The 21287-nt window shown below is 34.9% G+C and overlaps 2 protein-coding genes across 4 annotated transcripts in view; both read right to left on the bottom strand.

Moving 5' to 3' along the window:
* Window positions 1-21287, bottom strand: part of CARPB (Carbonic anhydrase-related protein B) — a 1001903-nt gene that overhangs the window by 702582 nt on the left and 278034 nt on the right. The gene's annotated exons all lie outside the window — the stretch shown is intronic.
* LOC141485296 (uncharacterized) lies at window positions 15261-17768 on the bottom strand. The gene is made up of 2 exons (XM_074181699.1): window positions 16837-17768; window positions 15261-16773 (listed from the first exon to the last, which is right to left on the bottom strand). Exons 1-2 carry the CDS (start codon window positions 17000-17002, stop codon window positions 16493-16495), a joined length of 447 nt encoding a protein of 148 aa, XP_074037800.1. The 5' UTR covers window positions 17003-17768; the 3' UTR covers window positions 15261-16492.

The raw sequence follows: 21287 nt of genomic DNA, 5'->3' as shown, positions 1-21287 counted from the left end.
GGAAAAACCTGCAGCACCATATCATCTGTAGATCTTGATCTGCCAATGTCTTCTCTCTCATAAAATGAAATGTAGGGTGTCTCCAGAGGCTCCAATAAATTCAATACATCGCCAGAACACTTCGTGACACGACTATCGTCAAACTTAAACCAGTCCGTTTTGTCTTTGACCAAGGCGTAATAATGACTAAATTCAACGCCAGAACCGCAGTGAACAATGACTGCATGAAAATTATATTAGTGGTCTACTAGATTGAAGTGTTCATCTATTTCGAACCTTCGAAAGAGTTTGGTGCTTCCGTCAGAGGTTGAGTCTTGTTTAAAGATCATCAGTGTTATTATTGGATTGACTGGTGTCACAGATTTACTTGTTTCCTTATAACAGTCAGTTAGTTTGGCGCATTTTCGGCAACACAGTCGATCATCACCTGTTGAAAATTCCATTTTCAGATGATTTAACAATGAGCATTGCACGAACTGGTTATTAGTCATATGAGTAAACGCTAGATGAACTTCCAGAAATTCACATACGTTTTTGCTACGTTTTGAACATTTACTACAAAGTCAACAAGTGAGGATTTTTCCAGTAAAATATTTACAAACACAAGACGAGATAGATGTACGGAATCATTCATTACAGAGCAGTCAGGAGTATTGATTCTGCTATTGTTTTGCCCACGAAGAGTATTCAACAAGAACCCCAAGAATTGAATCAGATATTACAGTTTGCAATAGACTCATGAAAACGCACAACATTTCTGAAACAACCCATTACAATGAATATGATCACTTAATCATTTGGTTGAATGTTATTGAATGTGAAGAAACAGGTATCGCAAATATCACAACAAAAACCATGGATCAAAAACCAGGAAAAATGTCAAAAAAATATATTTTTCGGGCTTAAAAATCCAAGTTTATTATTACTCTGAAAAACATGATTTTGATAATCACTTAGGATGTATTTTTTGGTTTGGAGTAGAAAGAGAACGGTTTCAATTACCGTGTATAATTTTGTGGGCATATGAAGCAACCGTTTCTTCAAACGATATAGTGAATTCCCAAAACTACCACCAATGGTAATTTCCTGAATTGGTAATCGCATGTCGAAATCAGTGCTCATTAGGTGAAGAGTATTGCCAATCGGATAGTTGAGACGTATTTCTCTCAAGAAACTAGGAATTATCGAAGTTTCTTATTTGTTAGTGAGGATTTTGAATGATATGAAGTTCCATCTGTTGACAATGAAAAGGAATGGAAATGAGTGTTTCAGCTTCACACAAAATCCCAAACCTTCGATCTGTGAATCTGTGAAATAATGGTTATTTAACAATAATATTCATACTGTTACATATTGATTTCTTACAATAAAGTAGCATCACATCATAGACATGAACAGTCTTGGCAAAGTTTTCATAACTACTGACATTTCTGATAATGAAGAAAAAATTGTCATCCGAAATTTTTCGAATACTTTCGATATAACGGAAAGTGGAAACAATTGAAAATGATTCAACTAAATGATTCATCGTCGACTATTTTTTGTTTTGTTATTTCAGGTTTCAAATTGATGTAGCTTTTGAATACATCCAACTCTTCTTCAAGTGAAATATTGGTGTTAACTCAGTAACTCATCAGATTAAACTAGAAGAACATCTGTATAAAGTTACCCATGAATATTTTAATTTTTTTCTATTATGAATGATGAAATTATTCAATAGAAGTCAAAAATCGATTAGTCACTTCAGAAGCCTCAACAAAGATGAAATGTGATGTTTTCTTTGAAATAATTGACGGATCATTATTCAATTGATGAAATAGGGAATTGAAATGACCCTTCTTCCCCTGTCTCTTGATCTTTGTGCCAAAACATTAGGTCTTTTTTTATTTTATTCCCAAAGAAAAATATATTGCAGAATACCATTATTTTTGAGAAGAAAGTTTTTGGCCTTCTAGTGATAAAGAAGTAGGAAATGGTGTTGAAGAGACAGTAAGACAAGTTTCTTATTCCGAAACATCGAATGTCCGCCGCTGAGGATGACAGTGTTACATGTGAGTGAAATATTTAGTTCTATCATATTGTGTAGCAATCCTGTGAATGATATCCGATTCAATTCCATAACAAATATTTGAACTACAAACTGAATGGAAAATAGTTTTATTTCATAATTCAGTGTTCATATAGAAGTACCTAGTTGTTTCGAGGGGCTTTATCTTCCAGTTTGTGTCTGAAAGTAACTTCTCCGCATGATCTACACATATTTGTGAACAATTTATTTTGATATTATTCGCTTTTTTCCCTAGAAGATCCCCACTTTTTTGTAAAGTGATGGAGATGAAGAAAGCCAAAACTTTAATTTCTCAATTATTTCCCAACAATTCCATTTGTGAAACATATGTTTACCAGAATAGTTGAACCTTGTTGTACCATTCTGATTATAAATGTTAATACGACCGCAGAAACTTGTTAAAAAATACATGACATTTCGATGTGGTTTTATAATATGCAAGGGAAAGCCCGATGAAATTAAATTTGCCCGAATTCTTCTGCGAGACTTCCTCTGCAGCGTTTTATCGTTGAACTTCATTTCCCTCCAGGAAGATCCTCTCATGAATGGTAGACAATTAAACCAGCGGCACATGAATGGGATTTTTATTGAAAGGAATCTGAGTGCGTTTCGAAATGGATTGAAGTATAATGTTGATGGAAGCCTCATGAGAGAATATGATACTATAATCACATTGGAAAACTTCTGTTCATTTAGTCATTCAGACTATCATTGAAAACAACGATACCCCTATAGTTGATATTTAAATGATAGAATGGGGCGCATAGTTCTGTCAGGTGGTTTGTTTGCAAGGTCACCCGACGTGACTCCCTTCTGATTTTTTTTTTAATTTGAGGTCACTCGATGAACATTGTCTAAGGAACTTCCTCAACAATCAGCAAGAATCTGAAAGTACAATTAAGACAAGCTATTCAACAATTGATCGGAAACAAGCTCAAAAATGTCTGGATGTTGACTGTCTACAATATGAACAGCTGTTGAGAATTTCATTTGTGTATTTTGAAAAAAGTCTCCTTTCGTAATGAATGACAATGTGACAGAATACGCGAGTTTTTTATCTCATGAAATGATTTCTTTTCATTACGTTGATTAGATTAAAATAATATTAGTTCTTTTTCTGTACTATGTTGATAATTTCATTCTAGCTTTGTTTTTTATGTTCTTATACAGATGGTAATCTATTTTTCAGCTACCACTTCATTTTTTTAAGGACAAAACACAAGCACTGTAAAAAAAAACCTCAAAGTGCTCTAAGAGCGGTCCCCGTACGAAAGTAACGATTCGCATTGGATTTGAATCGCTGCAGATTATATTCAATCAGAAAGTTTAGGAAGTTTCATCCCACATAAACGCAGTTCTTCAAATGAAAGAATTCTTAAACAGTGAGGTCCAAAGTGTCCTGAGTCGAACCCCAAAACGATGAGCAGCCACAGTCCGTGGCGTATTTCTGATATGTATCGCTCTTGGTGAAATAAAATGTGCCAATTGACTTGAACACCTCCCGTGTTATTCATGGCTTTCTACATCGAAAAATAATCCGAGCGTCTTGATACTTAAAATATCAACTAAGAGGTATCATTGTATTCAAAAAATTATGTAGATTTCCAAAATGTAACAGCATACAAGATGATTAACTTGAAAATCAAACACTGAGATGATATGCTTCATCAAGCTCAAATCAGACCTTCTTTGGAGTATTGTTCTCATGAGTGGAGCTCCACCACTAAGCATACCCTGAAGCTGCTGGATTCCATCCAGAAAAGAGCCACCCGCTTGATTGGAGACGCGAACATCAATTGCAACCGGTTTGATAACTGATAACTGAAATTATCGAGGGGTGTACCATAAGTCTGAATTCCTCTCTTGAAAACGCTTGAAAGAATGTCCCGTTGTTTTTATACCACTTGCATTTTCAACTAATGTTACTAAAGTTTCGTCCTATGAGGACATTTTCAAATGAATTCAATAAATTTGTCATTTTTCATAATGATCTACCACGTCATAGCGTCAATACCCATCAATTCATTCAAGTCATTTCTGTTATCGATACGATTTCCAACAATGTATTCAATAACTAACTGACGCTAACAATTTTTCGAATCACCAAAAGTTATTCATTTCCATACCGACATCTCTGACAATTCGTAAGGTCCCGGAAGAAGTATAAAGGGTTTCTACTAAGAGAAACATGTGTTCTCATCCATTATTTTATTATCAACTATGGGGTATCATTGTATTCAGAAATTTTGGTAGATTTCATGAAAATAATAACATAAAGGTTCATTTCATTACTTCGGACTTCCATGGTCTGATATGACCCGAAGACGATTATGGATACTAACAATCGAAACGTCGTGAAGTAACTCGGTTTTGTCTTGATTTTTTGTTTGTTGCTTGTATATTATTTCATTGTAATTTCAGTTTTTTTGCTTGAAATAATTGTTATTTTTCAGATAATCTTTTTTAATTTTTCACAGATTCTTTCAGGGATTTCAAATCAATTAATATTATATTAGACAATGGAAGTCCGAACTAATGAAATGCACTACGAAACATTGTCAACCACCTTTAAACAAACATACAGGTTGTTTTATTTAAAAGTCAGGCGTTGGCATTTCCGAAATTAAAAAATTTTCCATTACGTCAAAAAGTGCTAATTTGTGAGCATATTCAATAATTCGAAATTCGTGAAAAGAGATTCGGTAGAACTCCGATGACACGGCGTTCTCGTAGCCATTCCCAAAAATGTTTCATCAACGGCTTCAGTTGCAATTTTAACGACCTTATCAACTGAGCCACACAATAACCTCGAGTATAAAACCTTAATAAAATTCGGTGCGGTGAGAAACACTGTATGAGTATGTGAGTAATGATCTAATGAAGATTGACTCTCCATGTTGTGTTCCGTTCGTTTACCGTGCCAAGATGTCGGTCGTAAAAAGGAAATGCCTCTGCCTTGAGAAATAAATACGTATTCCTTATTTTTGCAGACAGAGGTGGATCGCCGAAACGGGATTTGAACGAGAGGAGTCTTAAAAATGACACTGATTCCTTGACATAATTGAAAAATCTTTTGGGTCACATTCTTCTGGTTGGTTTAGTGAATACAAAAAATCATACTTTTTATGCCTTGCCTGGAAATATTGGAATGGAATGTGTTACTGTTGACTGCAGTTATAAAATTGTCGTTATTATTTACGAAACATTGAATTAAACAAAGATGACTAAATGATAAAGTGGAAAACTAGACATCTCTGAAAATTGAACCTTGAATAATTGGCATCTGTAGTCGAATGGATACATATGAATCAGAAGGTAGATTCTTGGCATGAGTTTAATTGAAATAGTTTCTCCAAAAATTTGTATTTTCATCAATTTTTTTTGGACCTTAATCCGGCTCCTATTTCAATTTCACCAACACTGTTATTATTGGAACTAATTACCTTAGTTGGTGGTGTTTGCTGGCAAAAGTAGTACTCTGCCGGAAGCTGAAACCTGCCAAGGCCTAAATTTCTTCGTGAATAATAATCCACTTCGAAGTTAACAGACCATGATACATATTTCTTACTCAAGTGAAAACCTGATTGGCGGTAAGTCTGCGACAAACTCCGTCAGGTAGGTAAGCAACACGAATATGTGACGTCTTGTGTCGCATTTCAGGGAGACAACCTTCCATGTTCACAGTGCATCCACCAATCAGGAGAAGTTCTTCTGATCCCCTCAGACGATCCGTAGTTATTAAGGCCGCGATATGCAGCTCTAGAATCGTATCAACTTCTGGAATATCATCCGAAGAAGCCACAACGGCATCTCAAAGATTTTTAATATCCGCCGAAAATATACTGATCCCTCCCCCCGCTGCATATTCCTCAGCAGTGTGTTGAATATGGAGGCCATATTTTTTATAATTATCCAGCTGTCTCAAATGTCCTTCAAGGATCTTCATATCCATGACTGATTTATCTATCACACTGAATTCTTGAAATTTTTATATGCAATTCACAGATAATCTGGATTCAATTGACTTAAATAAATTGTATTTGTTTTCAAGAAGAGATGAGAGAACTAGTAGTCTGCCGCTTCCGAAATTGTCTCACCCTCAATACTTTCAAATGTGAGGTAGTTTCATTCTTTCAAAAACGTAGCACAACTTTTGGTTATATAATAATTAGTTTTAGTTTTAGCATACATCCGACTATCGAAGATTTTGGAGACCTACTCGTACATTTATTAGAAGCCAACTACTTTACCAAATATGCTATCGACACCATAGAGTATCTTCGGGTAAAATGTTCAAAGTAATACTTTTGTGGAGTATACTAGTTATTATGCCGAATGGTGTATAACATCAATTTTTTACAGGGCAAAACAAAAGCACCAAGTACAGGAAAATGCTCAAGTCGCTCTAAGATCGGTGCCTGTGCGAAAGTAGCGATTCACATTGGATTTGAATCGCTGGAGATTAAATCCATTTAAAAAAACGTTCTCAGGAAGTTTATCCCACACAAACGCAGATCTACAAATGAAAGAGTTCTTGAACAGTAAAGTTAAAGGTGTACTGAGCAGCCACAGTTCGTCGGGTATTCCTGATTTGTACCGCTCTCAATGGCATTTAATGTGCCAAGTCACTTGAACACTTCCCGTGAAAGTATATATACAGGGTGTAACTAAATAAGTGTGAAACATTTGAGAAGGTGATTCCTCATCGAAAAAAAGGTAGGATCTTTCATATAAAGAAATTTCATAGGAGCGTCCCTTGTTAAGACACAGTTAAGGAAAACGCAACCCCTAAAATTCATTTCCAGTATAACTTTTTGTATTATTTTTTCTTCACCACTGAAAAATTTATTTCCAATAGCATGTTTCATTCTAAACAAAAAATATCTTCTGGATTTTTTGCCCAAAATAAACCAGTTCGCAGCAAAACATTATTTTAGGAACAACTACAGAGATACATCGTCATAACTGCGAAAATACGAAACTAATCTATCTAGTAGGTCGCTATTAGCGATAGTGACAATTGAATTGGTATGACGATGTCAGTGAATTTTCGAAATTGAATTAATACTAATTGTGTGTTGTTGTTCTGTTCTTAATTTGTTACTTTAATAATTCACTTGTTATTGAAACGGCATACACAAATGAGGAAATGGCTGATATGCATTACGTTTACGGACTGTCGCAGGGGAATGGATTAGAAGCTTCTAGAAGATATGCTGAAATGTATCCTCAACGGCAGCATTCTTCACATAGAATATTTGCTCGACTTCATCAACGATTACGAGAATATGGTTCATTCGACAAAAAAACGCAGGATTGTGGTCGCCATCGAGAAGTACGAACACCACAGCCTGATGAAGCAGTACTCAATTTGATTGAAGAACAACCTACTACCAGTATTAGAAAAATTACTTTCCAGCTAAATGTTAATCATATGACGGTATTTCGAATTTCAAAGGAACAACTCTTATACCCTTACCATCTGCAACGAGTTCAGGCACTGTTACCGCGAGACTTTCCGAACCGTCTTGAATTTTGCAATTGGATGCTGGAAATGATTAAAAGAAATTGTGACTTTCTGAAGACGATAGAATTCACAGGCGAATGTAGTTTTTCTCGAGTCAAGATTATTAATTTTCATAATTACCACATATGGGCTAATGAAAACTCTCACGCTATTGTCGAAAATAACCATCAAGAACAGTTTTCTCTTAACGTGTGGCTCGGAGTTATTGGGGATGATTTAATTAGGCCTCATCATTTACCTCCTCGAATAAATTAAGAGAAGTGCATCCAGTACTGCTAGAGTAAGTTCCTTTGGGCGTCAGAAGGAATATGTTTTTTATGCATGATGGGGCTCCCGCCCATTTTAGTCAAGTAGCACGTCAGCATTCAACTGAAACATATGCAAATCAGTGGATAGGTCGAGGAGGACCACAGAACTGATCCGCTCGATCCCCGGATCTCAATCCTCTCGATTTCTCTATTTGGGGCCATTCACAGCATTTGGTTTATTGTACTCCTGTTCGCAATGTAGAGGACTTAAAAAACCGCATCATCGATGCGTGCTGGGTAATCTGAGAGACTCCACGAATATTTGAGCGAATACGTGGCTCAATGCGCCGACTTCTAGACGCATGCGTAATGTCTGAAGGTAGATAAATTGAACATTTACTATGATTTCTACGTGTTGTGTGTTTTATTATTAATAAATCAGTTTTGTTTACTACCCTTCAATCGTTTAATGCATGTACTAACTACAAAATAACAATAAATCCAGTTCGCATTTGTGACGATGTATCTCTGTAGTTGCTCGTAAAATAATTTTTTGCTGCGAACTGGTTTATTTTTTATTTGGAATGAAACAGGCTATAGGAAATGTATTTTTGAATAGTAAATAAATAATAAGACAAAAAGTAACATTGGAAATAAATTTAAGGGGTTGCGTTTTCCATCCCTTATAACCATGGGGTAAACCAAACAAATTACTGGCTAAGTGTCTTTTTGGTAGTACAAAACGTCAGGTGAACTTCAATATTGTAACTTTCTCGGTGCTTGTGAAAAAAATTGTTATACAAATTTTTTGTACCCCTTTTGAGGGGCTGTATCTTAACAAGGGATGCTCCAATGGAGTGTCTTCATATGGAAGATCCTATTTTTTTTTTTCGTTGAGGAATCTCCTCCTCAAATGTTTTACACTTATTCAGGTACACCCTGTATAATACTTCGAAGAAGGTCTGATCTGAGCTTTATGAAGCATCAAAAACTGCTGAGGCGTATACAGTTTTCTGGTTCGGAACAGAGTTCCAGCTTTTGAGAAGCAGTCTTTGCATTTCCAGAGACATGATTGTGCCAGGACATATTGCTGTCCATTTTAACCTCCAACAAACTTATCGAAGCAGAAAGCGAAATCGTCTGACCTGACATCAATATATCCGGTTCGGAGACATTTATCTTCTTGGAGAAAACCGATTTCTGAATTTTTGTGGCATTGAATTGAACCTGGTTACTTTCACTCCAACTCGAAATCACTTCTAGATTCTCATTGAGATATGCAACCTCTTGCTGCCGGTGAAGATGTGCCTCTGTAGCCGATGTCCTGGAATCCAAGTGAAATGATGAAACAAGTGTACTGTCGTCAGCAAAGCAATATAGTGGATTCTTGATTTTTTCCAATAAGTCGTTGATATACAATAAAAAGAGGGTTGGAGACAATATGGATGCCTGGGGAACACCAGCGTTGATGGCGAAAGTATTCGACAGATATCCATCGACGGCCACTTGCAGGGAACGTTCTTTCAGGTAGCTGGAGAGCCATACACAAAAATGATTCGACAAGCCATACCATCAGAGTTTGGCCAGTAAACTCTCATACCACACACTGTCAATGGCCTTAGAACTATCAAGCGTAACAGCTTGATTGAGTTATTCCAAATATGAGTGACATACGATCGAAGGTCGCCTGTTGATCTTTGGCTTTCTCCATGATTTTTAATATCACTGATATCACTGCTTCTTTTGAATACTTTCAGTTTTGAGCGTATGCATGAAAGCTATGCCTCACTCCTCTAACCATTCATAAGTTGCTGAATGGGCAGCATGGTTGCCCTAATTCCTCAGTAAATAGGTTGATCTGACATCAAAAATAATCAATATATATTATGAATTTCAGTCCTTGGTCTTGTTCGTTTGCTTATCTGAACGCGATGATTCCAAACACAACGAAACGGATTTTTATATGAACTGATAGATCTGAAGTGAAGGTAGACTTGGGAAAGTACTTTTGAAAGTATGTCAAACAATATTGATGATCACGATGAACAATAAAGAGTCAAGGATAACTATATTTGATAGTTCGAGATGCAGTATAACAACAATTTGATACCGTAACAATCAAACTTTTGCAATTGATATCATGAAATTTTCAAAAATGTTCAGTGAAGCCATCATTACTGATTCGTCCCTTCAAAACATTTATTGGAAACGTCCCCTAAAATCAATAGTATTGACAGTTTGACAGCTAATCTTTCAATAAAATCCCCAACTTTTTATTAATGATTTTCAAAATTGAAATCGAACGGAAGTTTTATATAACTCCAGATTTAACAACATTGATAAAACAATCTCTCACACATGTGATATAGATTGGTGGACTTCAAAAGTTGAATTGACGGAATTTGCAAGAACATGAAATAACATTATTTTATATCATCAAAATATTGCACCCACTCAAAGTGACTTCTTCAATACTGTCAAACAAGTATGTTCAGTAGGTACTGAATAAAAACAACTTTCAAAGAACATAAATATGTAATCGCTACCCATCCCCTAATTATCGAATAGGGTATAAATACATTCTCATCAAAATCCCTGTTAATCTCTCTCTCTTGGTCCGCCGCTTCTCCCAAAAACAAAATTGTTGAACCTGAACACAGAAGAAAACCAGAGATAGAAAACCAATTCTGTCGAGTAAGCTGGATGTGTCTTTGAGGCAGTTCAGTGGCACGACGCGACGGTGTACATACGAGACACGCGAGATTCCGAATCTGGATTACTTTGTCTTGGTTAGTTCACTTGTTTGTTTTTTTACTGATCCCTAGATTAACAACACAACCCAAATTTCTGCTCACGACTTTCTCTAAGGATCATTATGTGGATCTAACGAAACATTTCCGGGTAGTTCCCGAGTTATTTTCGTTTCACCCGATGACTTCATGTAGGTAATAATTATAGTTTAACAAACTGAAAAACACGATTCTAAAGAACATCAAACTAAAAGTTGAAAACAATTTTTTAAATAAGTATTAAACAATAACGAACGAAAAATACTAGTATTAATGTGAAAAAAGCGACGGGTGCTTGATATACAAAAAATATGACATAAAGGGCCCACGCTGTTTTCACAATAATACTAGTATTTTCCGTTCGTTTTTGTTTTAAGCTTCTTTAGAAAAAACATATTTTCACCTTTTAAGTTCGATGTTCTCTTAAAGCGTGTTTTTGACTTTTTTAAACTATATTCATTCTTCATCTTCCAGTTTCGAATGCTATAAAAGCGTGTTTGTTAGTCTTTTTAAGCTATATTTATTTTATCTGAATTTTGGGATCAATTAGCCGTTAATTGTTTAGAAAAATGACCATTGATATTTTCCGATTCCGGAGAGGGAGCCTGAAAATCAGCTACCAAGCCCAAGGCAGCAGGCGCGCAAAGGAGAGTTACAAATAAGGCAGCAGGCGCGCGTGTTAATAAAAAAAATACTTTTTTCAAATGAAGAAATACATGTGAAGTGAGTTCGAATTATATCAAGGAGATTACGTACAGCGCCATCTGCCCGCGAATAGATCAAGCAATAATGTTGATAATTCTGTCAAATACAGATCTCGAGCTTGAGAGTTACAAACAAACATACATACGTACATACACGCAGGTGAAGCTAATAAAGGCGTGTTGATTAATAAAAAATCAAATTGTTGAAGGGTGAGTAGACGAAAGTGTTGGAACTACTAGAAGAACTCATATGGATAAAAAAATGTATACTTTTTCACTCGTTCTTTGAAAAATAAAGAGTATGGAATTTTAAGGAAAGGAATGAAAAGAATAAAAAATTTCATTTGAACCCTACGGGTTCAAAAGAATCCCTTCATTCATATTAGTTTCAAAATCAAGAACACGAGTGTTTTAAAAATTCATTCCATGGTTTTCATCAATTGCATGTTCTGGTGAGGATTTCATTTTCCTCCTAGAATCACGTTTATGTCCACATATTCGATTTTATATTATTTGTTTCATTTGATCAATATGAATTTCTTCACAACATTCGCGAAGAATATGATAGACTGTATTCGATTTGAGTAACAACATATCCATTACCTCAAAATGTCATGCCAGAATGGTTTGAACCTCATGAGAACCATGGATTCAAAAATTTGAGGTGCAGACACAAATATGTTCATGAGAATCTACAGATCCCTTATCAGATCAAAGTTAGACTACGGATCAATAGTATATAATTCGGCAAAGAAAACGGTTCTGAAGCAACTGGATACTGTTCACAATAATGCTCAGATTTGACCTTGGGGCAGCTTGCAGAATTCCAACCGAAACCATACAATGTGAATCAGGTGAACCATATTCATAAGGGTTTTCAACCCTTATGTTATGATTATCAAATTCTTTGAGTGCCCTGGAAGCAATCAACCAATTACACTCCAATCATCCCTTTAGTCGTCATATAAAAGAACTGATCAATATACTCTATGCAAAATGGGTAGTCATAAAATGTATATGAGTCCCTTCTCACGTAGGTATAATGAGAAACGAAAAGACTGACCGATTAGCTGAAGAATCCACTATCAGTCCTTTAAACAGTACAGAAAACCATGTTGTCGATACAGATAAGAAACACTATTACAAGAAAATCCTCACTCAATTATGCCGAGATCAATGGAATGGTTCCTGCAGTAAACTTTTCAAAGTAAAAATAAGTGTACTTCCATGGATACATCTCCCACTACGACACTAGACCTATGTGTGAAGTGTGACTCTCCCGTAACTGTTGATCATATCTTAAGAAAGCGTATGCTTTATTTCAACGAAAGACTAACTCATGGCCGCCTTCAATTAACAACACATCAGGATCTGAGTGTAATATAGAAAATATTGTAAAATATTCAAAAAATGTTAACTTGTTCAACCTTATATAATACCCCTGCCACTGATGCATTGTTCAGTCGCTAATAACCCTGGAGGTTGATGCGACTTTGAATAAAGTGAATAAAAAATAAATAACTCTTTACATAGATGTGTAGATCACGCAAAGAAGTAACTTTCAAACACAAACTGAAAGAAAAAGCCCTCTTGAAACAGTTTAAAAAAAACGTTTTTTCCGTTAATCAGCTGTCGGCCCCATACCAACGACAACTCTCAGAAGTTGAGAAACTTGTACGAGCTAAGGACTAACGAGGTCTTATCTTTCAACGTGTGATTCCTAACAAGTTGCAGAATCATCCTAGCTTCAACCAGATAAATTCTCTCGAGAAAAATATCTGGTCGAGGCGGAAATCGAACCCACGGCCTTCCGATCGTGAGTCGGGCGTACTACCACCGCGGCCAATTCCACAACTAATTTCATATAAATATTGATATACAAGAAAGAAATTTTTTTCGAAACATATTTTTATATAAACACTGATTTGAACAAAAAACACTTCTCTCCACTCAGTTTGTATTCCAAGCATTCGTTTTGGATATTACTGGAGTAACACCAAACCGTTATTATACCTCGACACGTATTTCGATCACCAAGTGATCATCTTCAAGAGGAAGATCAAACATTCGTTATGGATATCATTCACAGGATTCATACACAATATACTTAATGAAAGGTTGAAATTTCACTTGAATAGAACACTGTCATCCTCACTGGTAGACATCGATGTTTCGCCGTAAGACACTTGCTTTAGGGCTCTTCAGTACCAATCAGGATATCATTATAAAAAAACCACACAACTCATTCATAAATTACGACTTTATGTCACGGAATGAGTTTGATCTACTCATGTCATCGATAGCATCGTAATGATATCCATTCGCTTATTTGACTAAATCCCAGCAAAAGGAATCTTGTCTAAATTGAAAGGGTTATATTTTCAGAAGTATTGGAGTTCATATAAAAGTATTTGTTTTGAAAGAATTTTTTTTTCGTGTAATTCGATGTTTATATGAAAGTAGCTGTTTCAAGGGGGATTTTTCTTTCAGCTTGTGTCTGAAAATTACTACTTTGCATGATCTACACATTCATCCATTAATTTTTTTGAAATTGATTGCTTCCTTCGTTTTTTTGGATGACTTTCACATTTTTGTGTGAAGATGAATTTTATATTTCCTGTATGAATGAATTATGTATGAATATCACCGCAATAAAAATTGTAGCTTTCCACATCATTCTCCACATATTATTTGGCTTTAGATAGCCCACTATTCAATTCATGTATTTTGTATTTTCATAAAAGCAATATTAGGCATATTTTTCAACAACCAGCGATCATTTTCACTAACATTTGTAGGTATCCCGATTCTTCGTGGATTATTCAGCCTGTAACACGAAGGGAGGTCAATAAACGAAATGCGGCTTATTAAGAAGGATCTATGAAACGAATAGTTTGAAAGATTTTGGCATTTGCTAAGAAATGAGAGTTTCACAAGGAAGAAAAGCATTTACAAGTTGTAATACGTCGAAGAACTGTTTAGGATTCAAGTTGAATTGGCAACATCATGCCGACTCAAAGAACCGGCGATTACGACAGATACAAATGAAATTTGTTCAGACAGGATATTCATTCTTGAACTTTCGAATAATCAACATCACTGGAGTAATGATTGTACTATGTATTACAACAACCCGAACAATAATGATAAGGATAATAATTGAAGCCATCAAAAATAAACAAGGACTCCAAGGATTGCACTTACTGGATACCATGTATATGCGGCAAGTCCTGCATCAGTGAAACGTCGAGGTCATTAGCGAACTCCGCTTGCATGTTTATGCATCAGTTCAGATTCCTGAAAGTATTTTTCTGCAGTAGTTGCAAGATCTGACATTATACTCATTCAACAGTGCAGTGTTGTTCTCTCTCTCCCTCATTATTTTTTAAAAGTCTGTTTGTTACTATATTTACATAGAAAATACTAAAACATGAAGTAGTTTTAAATGAAAATTTCAGACTCCTCTGGGTAAACAAACCTCATCTCCATTCGTAGAATAGTGGAAAACCATGCTAATTGTTCTCATTTATTGAACCTTTCAAATAATTACATTCACCGTAACCAATTGCATTTTTTGTACTTATAACACCCCCGATTACTAAAACATGCAAACCATATTTTGTCCTAAGTAAAAATGTATCAATATAAAAGTGATTTGTCACTACTCGAAAATAAAATGAGTTGTTTTTGAAGACAATATATTAGCTGTGACTGAATTTTTCAATTTAAATAATGAAGATATTTTTCTTCAGCTGAACTGTTTTTTTACTTCAAAGAGTTTATGTTTGAAAAGTCGTTTTATTTGTCGATTTTTTTTCTCTGTGCGAATTCAATCATCACCTGAAAACAATGAAGAATACTAACATCGTTAAAGAAATTTGGTTTCAGATATTTTTTCACCATTCTTTTTGTTTTCAATTCGTGTATACATTTTACATTACATCAATGACAAAAATAATTATTAAATTAACCACAGTAATGTATTCTTTGTACTAAATGAATGTTCTCACATAATCACACTTTCGAACTCACTATTCATTCCTTTCCGTATTTTTTTTATTCTTCTCATTTTTTTCAACACCAACAAAGCCACATCAAAAACTATTGATACAGACTATTGACTATTGATACAGACTGTTCGAAGTGCAAGAAAAAGGAAAATATGTTGTATATTTTTATCAACACACAAGTTTTTTAAATTTTTTTTAATATATTTGAAGATTTTTTCCGACAGATTCGGAAGCAAATCAAAAAATACTACCGAGTTTCCTCTGGAGTGTTTAGTCATGGGTGATTACACGGCAGTTTATTCATGTAATCTCTGAGGCATCCAGAAACCTGTTGTCATGTACCGGTCTCAAAAGTTTAAACATTTCTCACTTATTCTATGGTCATTCTCTATGGCATGTTAAGCGACACTAGACTTCTGCGGTCTATGAAATCGAACATGCGAAACATATTCATTGTAGCGAGCTAATATAGTCCGTTTGGTTTGACCAATATATTTCTTATCACAATCCTCGCATCTTATTTCATGAATCTCAGACTTTCCTTGTTCCAACTTCTTGTCTTTCGGACTGCCCAACACTTCTTGAAGTGTACGTGCAATTTTGAAAGCCACTCTCACATTCAATTTTTTCAATGTTGGATCCTAAGATTGTAGTAATCTTTGACGTATATTCGTTATTTCCGAGTGTAAACATACCAAAAACAATTGAATATTTGAAGGATCTTTTAGATGTTAATGAAATAGTGGTGAAGTAGTTGAAGAGTGCCTCCGGCTTAAGGTAGGCGACCCAAATTCAGACACCTTTAGGAATTTACGTTACATTTTATCCAATATAATTAGTGCTTGTTTGGTAATATTGATCAGTTTCAATTTTCTTGATTTAATAATCATTTCTAAGGATATCTGAACAGTTATTTGTGATAAAACTCTTGTCTACATTAATTTATTTCACATTTAATTATAACCACCCCAATAACACCTAATTCCGACAGTAGAAGGAAAGTTTGTTTCAAAAAAAGAAAGGTCAGTGAACCTAATTCAGACGGTCACCCTAAATCAGACATTTGAGAAATATTATTACGACAGAAAACAAGAACTCCCCACCATTGAAAGTTTAATGCAAAAATAACACAAACGCATTCTGACATCATATATGGTACTTTATTTCTTCAACTGCATAAAATCCTCTTTTATTAATTTCAACAGAAGGCTCAATCTTCTTAACAATTTCATGATGATCATACCAAATTTCATCTTTGATATTTGGCCACTTCCACCATCTACCAGCCTTTGCCATTATATTAGCCAACCATTTTTCAGTGTCTTTATTTGTGATTTGTGCCGGATAATAGTCCTCAAAATAGTTGCCGATTACAAAATCACCAATTTTCATTTCATCATCTATTGAACGTCCCGCTTCTCCATTACCTACAATAGTTCTTCTATAGTGAAACTATGCTACTTAAGTACTCCATGAAAATTATTTTTCACCTTCTTTGGCAATTCGGTCATTTCCCGTTTCTTCGTGACCCTGAGATAAGTCTTCTTCACTATCTGACCTCTTTTCTTCTTCTGGTACTTTCTTTCCTTCATTTTGTCGAATAGATTTTTTACTTGATTCCTTCATTTTTTGGTGCAATTCTTTGTTTTCTTCCATTTTTTTCTTTCTATCCTCTTTTTCTTGAATTTATTTTATCTGCTCCTCCCCTTTCTTCAGGAAATATTCTTCAAGAAATCTACCAAATATCAGATGTACTCATTTCCGACATCCATTGTCTGATTTGCGAAACACTGGAAATTACTTGTACCTAATTCCGACACTATTTAATTTTTCAATTCAATAATTATACTAGCAGTAAACCCTATTTATATTAAAGTTTGAAGACTTTATATTCAACCCCATGAAGTTCATTCTCATTTACCCATTTAGTGGTGACTCGTGGCTAAGAAACTTATAGTCGAAATCTGCTTACCTTATTACAAATACTTTATAAATGAGCATAACACACAACTTTCAGTCACGATCCAACTTTAAGGTTACGTCCCGACCGTGACAGTGTCGGTAAGGTAGAAAAGGAATCTTGACCTAATTCATTAATGTTGGATTTTATCATCAGGTGTCTTAACATGTATCTATATTTTGTAATTTTTTTTTTCACTCTTATATACAGATATGTGTCGGAATTTAGGACAGTGTCTGAATTTGGGTCTCCTACCTTACCAAAATTTGCTTCCATTTCGCCAACTGTTTTTATGGGCAACATGGCTCATTTGTTTTGTTCATGAGCAGATCTGAAATGGAAGTAAAGGAAGAGTTGGATCACTTTCCACGAACCTGGAGCCGACACGTGGACGATGTAATTGCCATTTTCGATACAAATAAGAGTAAGGTAGATAATTTTATATTTTGCCCCAACAACAGATTTGCAAGTATAAAATTAATGTACGAAAAAAATAACGAAGAACTACCATTCTTGGGTGTACTATTCATTAAAAATTTCGATGAGGGTCTAGAGTTTGATGAATACAAAAAGAATTCGAGCACTTTCAGGTATATTCCTGACAGCTCCCATCATTACCCACAACAAAAAATGGCAGGACTAAAATTTCTTGTCCATAGAGTGCTCACGTTTCCCTTGAGCAAAGAAAGGTATGAGATTGAGAGAAAATTTGTTAGGGAGGTGGCTGAAAGCAACGGGTATCCATTAAACATAGTGGATAAATTAATTAGAAAAAAAGACACTGTCTTCGTAATGCGTCGACTTTTCGAAAAGAAAAAGTTTCATAATTCATAGTGCTTCCATATGAAGCCAAATACAACAAAGAGTTGGTGATAAGAGATATATTGGTCAAACCAAACGGACTATATTAACTCGCTACAAGAAACATGTTCGATTTGGTAGACCGGTTTCATAGTGTCGCTCAACATGCCATATAATATAAGTGAGATGAGTTTTAAACTGTTGAAACCGGTATATGACAGTAGGTTTCTGGATGCCTGTTTGGTCTTATACATAATAATCGTGAATAAAAAACAGATAAATATCAGAGATAATGACATAACAAATTGGAGGTATCAAATCAGGTAGTTCAGCTTAGAAACAACAACAGGTAGTAGTTAGGTAATACTTACCGGTGTCTTTAGGTGATACTAATAGGTAGTAGCTAGGCCACTAGCATATAAAAACACTAACATAGTGAAGTTTAGTCACGATGATCTCCTGAGGACGCTAACTTGGTTAGCAAAATAAATACTGGTTTTGGGAAAATGTGTTAAATAGATAAACTGATAACATATAAACTTAGGCAGTGAACCATACCAATATAATATTTTAAATTCACTTTACTTGATTAATATATCATTCTATTAGCTATATACAAATTTTAAGTAGTTCAACCTGTTATTAGATTAGAACATTGACCATGTTCAGCGATCAAGTCAGAGAGTTCATGTCAGAATCCTTTTTTTTTAATTCCAGACGCAAACTCGATAAACACGATGTGTGCATATCCGACGTCTATAAATGGATAATATACAGCGTCACAATAATTAAGTCTCAAGGTTGCAGTTCACTTTCGCATGAAAATGCATTACTTTCTCAATATCCCTTGTATATTCCTATTCATCCGTTATCAAAATCAAAGTATGCATACATGACTTATGAAACGTCAAAAACATTTTGCATTTTCGTGATTTATGTTGTTTGGAATTGGATTTCGCAAATGCATTCTTTTGATTTGTTTTCAGGCAGCGGTAAGTGTTGTATTGATTGATTTGGGTGTTTTGCACTCGAATCCGCCTTTCACTGTACTGACAAGTGAAAAGGAACCATTTTTTCCTTCCACACCGTCGCGTCGAATGCAGGTATGATTGATTTAAAAAGTCCGCTTTTGATGGATTGATTTTGATGATAATTTAATTTCTAACCAATACCGCACAGTTGAATATAGGGTAAAAAATATTCATTGCCGGTGCTGATAAGAGCCTTCAACTAGTGTATTATTCTGGAGACATTTATTTTTCATCAGGTAATGGCAAAGTTGAATAGCCAGTATAAATTAAATATTTTTCAGTTACTTCGCGAATTTTTAACTCAATGAAAATTTGTTCACTTGGTGATCAAAATCAGGTTTCAGTTTCAACTGCTAAGAATGCTTATTACAGAATAGAGATTTTTGAAGAATGTGAACGTTCACGGCTAGGGATAACTATGTCAAACCTAACCTATGGGTTTTTGGCCGTGGTCTGCAGGTTTTTATGCATAACGTTTCGTCTACCACTGCGGTAGACATTATCAAAGGCGATGAGATATCGATCGATGTGTTCGAATTGGTGGTCGAAATAATTTTTCCATTATTCCCAACGCAGAAAGTGCAATGCTGGTATTTGACTTCAGTTTTCTATTAATACAGGTGGGCGTTGCTTGGTTTCTCTCAATTAAAGACAGGTAGCCAAATTATATTGATGTTCATTGCATCTTCTTTTCTATTGAAATTATCCCTGTGTTTTTGAATTTTTATGGCCTTCTTATTTTAGTTTTATTGAGTATTACTGAATCTTCGAATGGAAAAATGTGAGTGCCTCCTTTATTTAGAGCATGTTCGTCTATAGCTGATTTGTCGGTTCGTTCGAGGTGAAAGGTATAAAAACCTGCAGATCACAGCCAAACATCCCGGAAATTAGGTTTGCCACTCATAGCTTTTCGCATGAAACAGAATTCAAAATTCACTTTTTCAATTATTGTTAGCGATAGTGTTTTCATTAAAAAATTAATCCTATTACCCAACCAACCTTTATTCAGAAAAATTATTGGATTAATAAACTAATAAACTCAATTGTAAATATTTCAAGTGATAACTTTTTATGGGAGGGTGAACTGCTTTGTAACGTAACGCATCATATGTCTGGCTTCCCTGTCTCCTCACTGTATCGTGACGGATAAGTATCTCGCGTGGGCACGAAACTTCGATCGGTCAGTCGTGCTGATGTAGTGTTGTGAGTAGTATGTCACGTCATCGTAACATGTCAAACTATCGGAGCCAAGTTTACTAATGAGAACGAAGTTGTTATTACCTAGATAAGGTCTTCATTCGGTAAATTATGAAAGAAGTAATTTTGGCGATTTTTCTAGCCTTTATTACGAGGTGAGGTACCATCCAAAAAAAACTTACAACAATACAAGAATGAGTTTACACATTTGATTATATTTGAGACAACATAAGAAGAAATCTAGAACCTGTTATTTTTGGAAATCCTTTAATTACGCCTGAAAAACTTTTTCAAGGTTTTCAACCCTGAAATGAGTCGGTGAATGAAAGTAAACTCTGTCTCTCTCTCTCTCTCGATCTCAATATAAATAGTATTTAGCCAACAAATGGGAAAAAATATTTGCGACTAATATTATAATGGCTATACATGAGAGTTATTTTTATTTTATACAAAAAATTTCACATATTATAGGGAAATATAAGATCTAAACAAGAAAAAAACAATATATTTTGAGGATAATAGACTTTACAATACACATGAAAAAACATTCAAATGAAGTCTTTTGTGCATAAACTTTTTGCAAATGTTGACTTTTGTTTATATGTTTCATCGTTTTCCCTCATAAGGAACCAACAATAATTCCCTATCATTGCTGCATCCCATCTGCCTTTGTGACGTTGCTCCATTGTCATCATGTCTTGGTGGAACCTTTCCCCTTGTTGATCACTGACATCACCCAAATTTTATGGGAAAATATTCAAATGGGAGTGAAAAAAATGGATTTCGAGAAACAAACAGAAACATTCTGCAGTAGTTTTCGAGTAGTTCTTCAACAAGTGTTTCGTAATTTTCTACTTTCTTGTTCCCTAATAACTCCGAAACAATTCATTTGAAAGAACTCCACGCAGCTAATTCAACATTACTTAATTTTTTATCAAACTGTTGATCACAT

This window comes from Leptinotarsa decemlineata, unplaced genomic scaffold (assembly GCF_025532065.1).
Source record: "Leptinotarsa decemlineata unplaced genomic scaffold, Ldec_3_MD MMD2_tig00026314_RagTag_RagTag, whole genome shotgun sequence".
In the NCBI taxonomy this organism is placed as follows: domain Eukaryota; kingdom Metazoa; phylum Arthropoda; class Insecta; order Coleoptera; family Chrysomelidae; genus Leptinotarsa; species Leptinotarsa decemlineata.
The sequence above is the reverse complement of the archived record's forward strand: the minus strand, read 5'-3'. Positions and strand labels throughout refer to the sequence as shown.